Source organism: Sapajus apella, unplaced genomic scaffold, assembly GCF_009761245.1.
Source record: "Sapajus apella isolate SASKATOON/1434 unplaced genomic scaffold, GSC_monkey_1.0 scaffold5, whole genome shotgun sequence".
Lineage (NCBI taxonomy): Eukaryota > Metazoa > Chordata > Mammalia > Primates > Cebidae > Sapajus > Sapajus apella.
In genome coordinates, this window is record NW_022436945.1 from 26,791,256 (window position 1) to 26,800,327 (window position 9,072).

The 9,072-nt window shown below is 41.0% G+C and overlaps 1 protein-coding gene across 2 annotated transcripts in view; it reads left to right on the forward strand.

Moving 5' to 3' along the window:
• Positions 1-7,321, forward strand: part of NWD2 (NACHT and WD repeat domain containing 2) — a 205,533-nt gene extending 198,212 nt beyond the window's left edge. For both annotated transcript variants that reach the window (XM_032273768.1, XM_032273771.1), the window contains exon 7: positions 1,132-7,321. In XM_032273768.1, the coding sequence (XP_032129659.1) occupies positions 1,132-5,064 (3,933 nt within the window). In that variant the 3' untranslated portion in view covers positions 5,065-7,321. The remainder of the gene's footprint in view (positions 1-1,131) is intronic.
• The last annotated feature ends 1,751 nt before the right edge of the window (positions 7,322-9,072 follow it).

Below are 9,072 nucleotides of genomic sequence, written 5' to 3' on the forward strand. Positions count from 1 at the left end.
CACAAATCTTTCTAATCTCATTCATGCCTTAACCTGAACTATCTCTCTTGAGGAACCAAAGTTCACTAACTTACCTCCTAATGTGTAAAATCACTCTTCCTTATCTAAGGCATATCCTTGGTAAATTCCAAGGATAAAGGCTTTATTTTCCTAAAAATACTCATTGGAGTATTTTATGCCTTGGGCATATTTCTTCTTGTCCTGACCTTTGAAAACGGAAAGATTCAATTTAGTAAGCTCCTCACATATTTTATCCTTTAACTCCACAGTGCTTTTTAAGAAATGAAACAATGAAAGGCCGGGTTTGACTTCTACTCCAGCTTTGTCTCTCGGTGACCATTTAACTGAGCAATCATTTATCCAGCTTGTGCCTCAGTTTCCTCTCCTATTAAATGACACTATAATCTCATCTGCCCTTCAGAGAGATAATGTGAGGACTGAGGGCTGCATGTATATAAAATCAACTATCTGTTACAAAGCACAACGTTTAACAAAGCTCTTTTAACCACCATTATGTGGATTTTGTAACAGATAAATAATAATCAAAATTATGACCCTATAACACCATAAAATTATCTCTAAATCATAAAAGATTATATTCACTGTAATTTCAGTATTGAATGCTTCTATTGCTTTCTAATTAATTTGGTCAGCCATATACGGCATTATATGCTCTCAATTAATACAAATATTTAACTTAATATAATATATAAATCATTACTTAATCCATTCATTAAACACTTACTAAGGACCTACTGTGTGCCAACAGCTGCACCAGGAAATGGGTATTCATTCAGTGATACAAAGTTGACCATACTAGATATTTAGATTTATAATTCATGAAACACCTTGTATCTTTCAGAATACAAGCTAAATATTGCCTTATGACTGAAAAATACTACTTTAGTACATTCAGTAAGGGTAATCCTGAGGGTCTCGCCTGTAGATTTTAGTGCACAAGCTTTGTGGCAGTTCTTTGGCCTTCTCAAAAGGTTTTTCCAACTTTTGGTCCTAGGCTATTTTCTGCATAGTAGGGGTGAACAGATTCTGAACTCTGGAGAGAGTCAATGTTAATCACATATGACCATGTGAATACCCATTACCACTCTAAACTCCACTTTTGTGTTTCAGGCTTATGGCTGGCTACATGAGGACACAGGACCAGAATCTGACCCAGTAGTCATCGTGAGATTTCTAGGAACAACAGACATGAGTTCTGACCTTAGGACTCTCCTTCTAAGTGTTTGTGAACAATTGGCAGTTAACTACCGGTGTCTGGTTCAAAGCTACCCTAAGAAGATCCATGATCTCTGTGACTTATTTATAAATCTTCTGAATGAGTCTTCACTGCAGAGACCTCTAGTCATAATATTCGATGCACTAGAGCAGCTCTCAGAGAACGATGATGCCAGAAAGCTCTGGTGGCTTCCAGCTCACCTGCCCCGCTTTGTCCGGATAGTCCTTTCCACACTGCCCAACAAACATGGGATTCTGCAAAAACTAAGGTGCCTTATCCATGAAGAAGACAACTACATTGAGCTGATTCCCCGAGACAGGAAGATGTGCAGCCAGGTTCTCAAACACCAGCTGCTGCGTGTCAAGAGGAAGGTCACGTCAGGCCAGCAGATTTATGTGAACAATGCATTCTCCAAGTGCACACTGCCAATGTTTGTGAACCTGACCTTCAGGGAGGTGAGACATTGGAGATCTCACAAAGACGTCGATGAATCCTCCCTCTCTGTCACCGTTCACGAAAGTATAGAGCAGTTATTCTGGTCCTTGGAGAAGAAGTGTGGTCAGAAACTGGTCTCTAGGGCTCTTGGTTACATCACCATGGCCAAAATGGGTCTGAGTGAAATGGAACTGGAGGATGTGTTAGCCCTGGACAACAGTGTAATGAGTGAGCTCAATGGAAACACCAGACCCAGCAATCCCCTGAGAGTACCTTATTTGTATATTGCAAGGCTCAAGGAGGGTCTCAGTGGATACTTAATAGAAAGACACGTGAAAAATGTCACACTCCTGGTCTGGGCCAACAGACACCTGCAGCTTATAGCCCAGAAGCTATATCTGCAGGATGACAATGACCTGCGTGAAATGCACACCATCCTAGCAGATTATTTCCTGGGAGTCTGGTCAGGGGGCAGGAGGAAAACTTTCTGCCTCGAGGACCCCTACTTGAATGGCTGCCTTGACTTGGAGAGCAGAAGCTTGCTGGAGGAAGAAAAGCACTTCATAGAACAGGCTTCCTTTGACAGGCAGGCTCCAGACCAGCCCTGGGTTTTCCAGTGCAATCCGCTGGAACCTGACATCTTTTTCGTCAATCATCGGAAAATGTCTGAGCTTTTGCACCACTTGACGAGGTGTGGAAAAACCGATGACCTGCTTTATGGCATCATCATGAACTTCAGCTGGCTTTATACCATGATCAAAATTGGCCAGTTTGATAAAGTGCTTTCAGACATCGAGCTGGCTTACAACTACTCGCAAGAGAAGGAGCTGAAGTTCCTGGCCAGCACCCTCCGCAGCATCAAAAACAAGGTCATTGCATTTCCTGGCTCCCTTTCCGCAGAGCTTCAGCAAAGACTGCTGCCTGTTGTAAGCTCCCTGCCCAAACTTAGACATCTTCTTTTAGAGTGTGACAAAGATGGGCCCAAATATTGCTCCATTGTACCATTGCATTCATCCATGGATGTGACATACAGCCCAGAGCGTCTCCCCTTATCATCCAGTCACCTGCATGTCACAGAGATCCTGCCCACCTGTAACCCTAGTACTGTCCTCACAGCTTTAGAAAATGGTTCCATCAGTACCTGGGATGTAGAGACTCGACAGCTACTCAGGCAAATCACCACAGCCCAGTCTGTCATCCTGGGCATGAAACTCACCAGTGATGAAAAGTACCTTGTGGTGGCTACAACCAATAACACCTTGTTGATTTATGACAATGTCAATTCTTGTCTTCTGTCCGAAGTAGAAATCAAGGGGACCAAGCATGGAAGTAGCGCCACCTACATCAATGGTTTTACGCTGTCCGCCAACCACGCCCTTGCATGGCTCGAAGCCAGCAAAGATGTCACTGTCATCGATCTGCTATACGGATGGCCACTTTACCAGTTCCACTGCTGGTACGAAGTGACATGCGTCCAGTGCTCTCTGGATGGTCTGTATGCTTTCTGTGGCCAATACCTGAACACAACCACCATATTTCATTTAGGGAGTGGGGAAAAGTTATGTACAGTGACATCGGAATTTTCAGGTGGATTTGTGAAGTTTCTTCTTATCTTGGACACGGCTCAAGAAATGGTCATGGTAGACAGTGAAGGAAGTCTTTCTGTTTGGAATACTGAGGACATCTCCAGCCCCCAGCTGACTGATGACTTTGATTGCCGAAGAGAAGACAGTGAGGTGGTCAGCATTGAACTTTCAGAAGACCAAAGTGCAGTTCTGATCTGTAAAGCCCTCAGCATTGAGCTCTTAGATACTGGTCTGTGGAAGGTGGCTGAAAAGTTCAGAGCCAAGCACAACGATCGCTTTATATCTGCCGTGCTGTCTAAAAATGGAGACTGCATCATCGCCACCATGGAAAATACCTCTGCTGTGTTTTTTTGGAGGCGGGACACAGGACAGTGTATGGCAAGCTTGCAGGAAATCTCAGGTTCCATTGTTAAGTTAGTGAAATCCAGTCACCACAATATGCTACTGTCTTTATCAACCAGCGGTGTTCTTTCCATTTGGGACATAGATATAATCACAGCTATGTCCAACATAGATAAGACTGGAAAACCCATCCAAAGTTTGTTGTTGCCTGCTAGAGGGGAAATCATTTACTCCCTGGATGGATCCGATTGTGTTCATAAGTGGAACTTCAGCAGTGGCTTCATCGAAGCAGTATTCAAGCATGAAGGAATAGTTGAACACTGTGTGCTAACATCCACTGGAGATATAATGGTGACATCAGATGACAAAAGCAGCCAGTACGTCTGGCACACCAACAGTGGTGAAAACCTTTTTCGAATTAATGGGCAGAGAATATCTCAGCTGCTGATTACACACAATGACCAGTTTGTGGTCTCGCTCTGTGAGGAAAATGCCTCCAGGGTTTGGCGGCTCGCCACAGGCCACAGGGTCTGCAACATTCTGACCACTCTGCAGAATGCCTTTATTACCTCCGCAAATACCTTCGTGGTGGGAATGACTAAAAGCAAAGTGTTGGCTGTCAGTCTTTGGACAGGAAGTATCACCAAGAAATTTTGCTGTGAAGATGGGACCACCATCGTGAATTTTAAATTAATCCCTGACTGTCCTGACATCATCGTGTTTATCACATCGGCTGAGACTGTGAACATCTGGAGTCTGACGGATGAAGTGATCTGTCGGCGCGTGCAACTTCCAAACAACTTCCTGAAAAATCTGGAGGATTTTGAAATTTCTCCCAATGGAAAGCTAGGCATTATATCCAGGGGAGATGAAAACATCAACGTGCTAGATTTACACAGTGGTAAATTGCGGGTGGTTCACGCCTCTGGGATCATCTGGCGGCAGAGGTTGTCTCGAGATGGTCGCTACCTGGTATACATTTGTTTCCGAAATGGGGAGGAGGAGGATGAAAATGGAGCAATATTCAGTTTAATTGTAATGAGACTGGCAGATGGCAAAAATATCGGTGCTTGTTCCCTTTACAAAACACCAACTTTCCTTGCACTCTCTCAGAGGCACCTGAACATCATCGTGGGATTTGATGATGGGAGTATAGGGATATACACGGTAGTAGACCGAGTCGATGCTGCACTGAAAATTAAAATTGCCACTTCAAATAGCAGACAGATTTTCAACAACGCAACACACACCTCTAGGCCAAAGTGTAACAGTTATTGTTTTAAAATATCTGTGGATTGCTTATGGAGAGAATCCACTGAGGTCTTTGCAAGAGACAGCCCCATCACAGTTAGCGACTCTACTGAGTCCAATGAAGCAACGCCCACCAAGAAACACAACTCTTGTTATGAGCGAGTGTGCTCAGCCCTAGAAGCCAGGGGCCACAGCTATGCCCCTGATAACTGACAAAATGTTTTCCAGCTAAGCAGAAATATATGATTTACGTACAGAAGAAAAAAACAATGTGCCCCAAATGATAAACTATTCATTTCTTAAAAGACAGGAACAGCACTGGAATTCCAGTGTTTTATTAAACTGTTCATGAAATGGGCAAGTAGGAGGCTGGTTTGGGGTGCAGTCTTTTTCTCAAAGTGTATCCAGGAATGTCAGAACTTCTAGTAGTAGCATTTAAAAGGTTACTTCATCTGAAAGGTAGAGTCTAAAAGTTTTTAAACTAGCTGTGTGGTGAGGCAGCATAATTCATCCCATTGGTTAACATGAGAGAAGCTAGAGTTATATACAGATCATTGGAACGAGAATTAGTTCTACAAAAATCAGTTGAAATCACGAAGACAAAGAGCTGCTTGACTTCAAATGATTGTGTGATAAGTAAACACAGCCTTAATCTCTTTACATTTTACAGTCCTGACAACTGTGTACACCTAGTCTGCAGTGAATGGTCTAAAGGTGCAAAATCATGTAACAAAAGTACCTAAGTGTATTCCCAGTTTCCCAAGAGATCTGACCTGAAATGTGAGAGCGTGGACTGGACTGGGACAAGAACTAACTACCACTATCATAGGGCTACTGAACAAGGAGAGTCAGTCTTTATTAAATACAATTGCAACAGTTGCATGCAAGGGTTTCTGTATAACAGAGTACACGATTTTCAAACTGTTTCTTTCCTGGGTTGCAAAAGAACACATTTACTAAGAAACACCAATCTTTTCGCATCTTTTTGAAATGCATATTTGTGCTGGGTGTAAAGAAGAATTACTGGAAGGGCATTACAAATCTGGTCAAAACACCTGTCCATTTCTATCGTTGTACTAACAAAAGTCTGTACTATTTGGTCAGTTGTATGGATGCATAAATTATTCCCTAAATTCTGGCAGTCAGTCTTAATAGAAAGTAAGCTTTCTCAACATGCCATCTCCGAGATACTGATGACATTTGCCTTACTCACATTCCTTCTCTTTCCTGTGAAAGATGCAGATAGATGACCAAATACTCTGGGACAAACTGAATATGCCTGTCTTTGTGCTAAAATATTTCATAAACCTTAAGGGTTTCCAAAGGTTCTTTATTGTCCTTGTTTGTAATCACTTTCTTACTTCTATACACCGTCTGTATGCTTCTTTATCTGTTACTCTTTCTGCTTGAGGACTCTTCTGAGCCTTTTATAGTCTTATCCATTTCACAGCAGAAGCTGTGAAATGGTATTAAATATTTTCTAAAACTACTTCACCTGTTTAAAAGAAAACATGACATCTCAAAAGGTGAAGGTGATGGTTCTTTCTTCCATATCCTCCTCATGGCACGTCCTTGGATAACTTTTCAGAAGGTATCCGCAGTTTTGCTTTAGTTTAGTTTTCTTAGAAAGTGGAGACATAACACTTTACTAGAATAATGAACAAGGAACTGATTTGCTTTAGGGTCTGCTCTCCCATAAACTCATCGTGTATTGCTAGACAGGTCTTTAACCTCATCAGTGTGTTGTTTTTGTGATGTGCAAAAAAAAGCTAGTGATAGTTTCTGCTATAGCCCTCCTAGGGACACTGGGAAGCAGTGTAATAAAAACTTCAGCAACATCGTGATTATTGATGCTAATGGGAAAAATAAACTGATCTAACCCACAGAGAACCCAAGTCAATGATATTTCCCTTTGGTAAGCAGTTTAACATGTAAGCATTCAAAGATGTGATTCAGATAAAAATACCCAGCTCCATAGTGAAAGACTTTTTTAGTATGTTACTTCTGGTTTAGCTACTAGCCAGGGAGGTGGTAGCCCAGAGGAGGCTACTCACATATACAGAGCACCTGGAATTGATTATATGAGTCTGTGCTTTTGAGCTCTTTAGGCAACACATTCCCATTCCTGTCATTATCAGTTGAACCTTCATGCCACACATTTCTAAGAATTAAATGCCCAGATGGATTAAATGTAGTATGTGAATGTTCTACGTAAAAGCCAATAGAGTATACAAGTGACTTGAATGATTTTTCCTAACTTGTTTGAAACTGATAGCTCATATTGAATGTTTTTATGTAAACTTTGTATTGTTGGGAAGAATTACCCAATCAGAGATTTATATTTTCATAAATGTTACATTTAGTTAAATTTTGTTACGGAGTTGTTACACTAGAAAATTATTTCAGTCTTCAAACAATATACAGTCTTGTGTATGTATTATTTGTATGAATAAAAGATAAACTACTTAGATTGGCATGCTGTTTGTTTTTCTCCCCCATTTTTGGCAGATGTGATTAGAGACCTTCAGTAATAATAATAATTGTTCATGTTTACTGAGTGCTTATGTTAAACCATGCACTATACTTAGAGCTTTGTATGTACTTAGCCATTTAATCTTCACAACAGCCCTGTGAAGTAGGTCCTGTTAGTATTCTAAATTTATAGTTAAGGAAACCTAGAAACAGGGGACCTGGAAAAATAGATGAACAAAACTTCAGTGCACTCTCAATGTCTTTTTCCTTAACTCAAAGTCCATCAAAATAGAGCATTTAGTATCCAGTAGGCACGTAGCGATCAATAATGACCTACAAGATATTTTCCAACTTGCAGGTGGGAGACAGGCTAGGCTCTGAAGATCACTGGAGGTTGCTCAGTTTTTTCAGGTATCCAGAAAGAGTTGATGAATTCATTCATCAAATATTTATTTGGTCACACATTTTGCCAGAAACACAAAGGTAAATAAAATAGCTCATGCCTTCTAGGATTTAGGTTTTAACAGGAAAACAGGTAGGAAAAAATCTGTGTGTAAGTGCAGGGGCAATGTGTTCCCTCTGAAGATGGGGAGGAAGAAGGAGAAGGATGATGACTGAGGAGCTGTCTCGCTCATAAATTCCCTTTGGTGAAAGAACAGGACCAAGGGGAGCCTTCCCATATGCCCTGTCTTCCATCTCTTGTCTCTTGAATCTGCGAATCCACACATGCACCAAAAAATATTTTTAGGAAATAAACAGAACAGTATTGGTGAGCTTCGGTGATAATGCATAGGAAATAATTAGATGAAATCTTGTATCTGGTTGTCATGAAATAATTGTTCTCAGAGAAACTTTAAGGTTTTAAGAAAATAAGAAATTATCATTCTGATTTATTGCCTGCATCATGTGGCTGAGACTAACGTGCAATTTACCACCACTGAAAATGATTCCATTACTCACAAAGGGTAATATCCTTTAGGTTGAAAAGGTTAAACCCCTCTCCTTTCAGTTCTCAAAGAAAATGTAGAGACGTTAATAAATATTTGCAAAAAAGCATTTCAAATAAATAGAGTTTGTTTAAATATCTTCTTTCCTAGAGTCAAGAACACAACAAATACTGTATGTTTGCTATGCCCGATGCATTATGCCCTGGAATGATTTCAAAAGTCATGCATGACTCCTGCCACACAAAACCCTACAGTCTAAAACAGACACAGCTAAACCAGATGAGACTGATTTCAAAGTTTGTAAGAGTGAAAGCCAGGTACTGAGGATATACTACAGAGGAGCAATTAATTCAACCTGAGTACAAAAAGGTTGGCCCAGAGGACGTGTAGCTGAAGCTAGAAGAATAATTAGGATTTAGCTGTCAATATCAGAAAACATTTCAGGTAAAGGAAGCTGCATGAGCAAAAATGGGGAGTTGAATCATATTTCAGCCGACTTCAAATGCTGATGGGATTTCAGACTTTATTCAGTAGTCAATAGTGTTACCAAAAGCCAGGGGCTCAGCCTAGGTAGGTCCTGTTTCTCGCTGCCCAGAAAGCCAATCATTAAGGCAATGAGTGTTGTCAGGGAAGAAAGCTTTATTATGGATGATATTAGCCAGAGGGACAGGAGACAAGACTCAAATCTGAATCTCCCCTGGCTAAAGTTAGGGTTTATGTGGGGGAAGAAAACAGGTGGGGCAAGGAAGAAGAGCTGATTAACAGGCAGCAGGTGTCTAGCATCTCACTGTAACCTCCTATA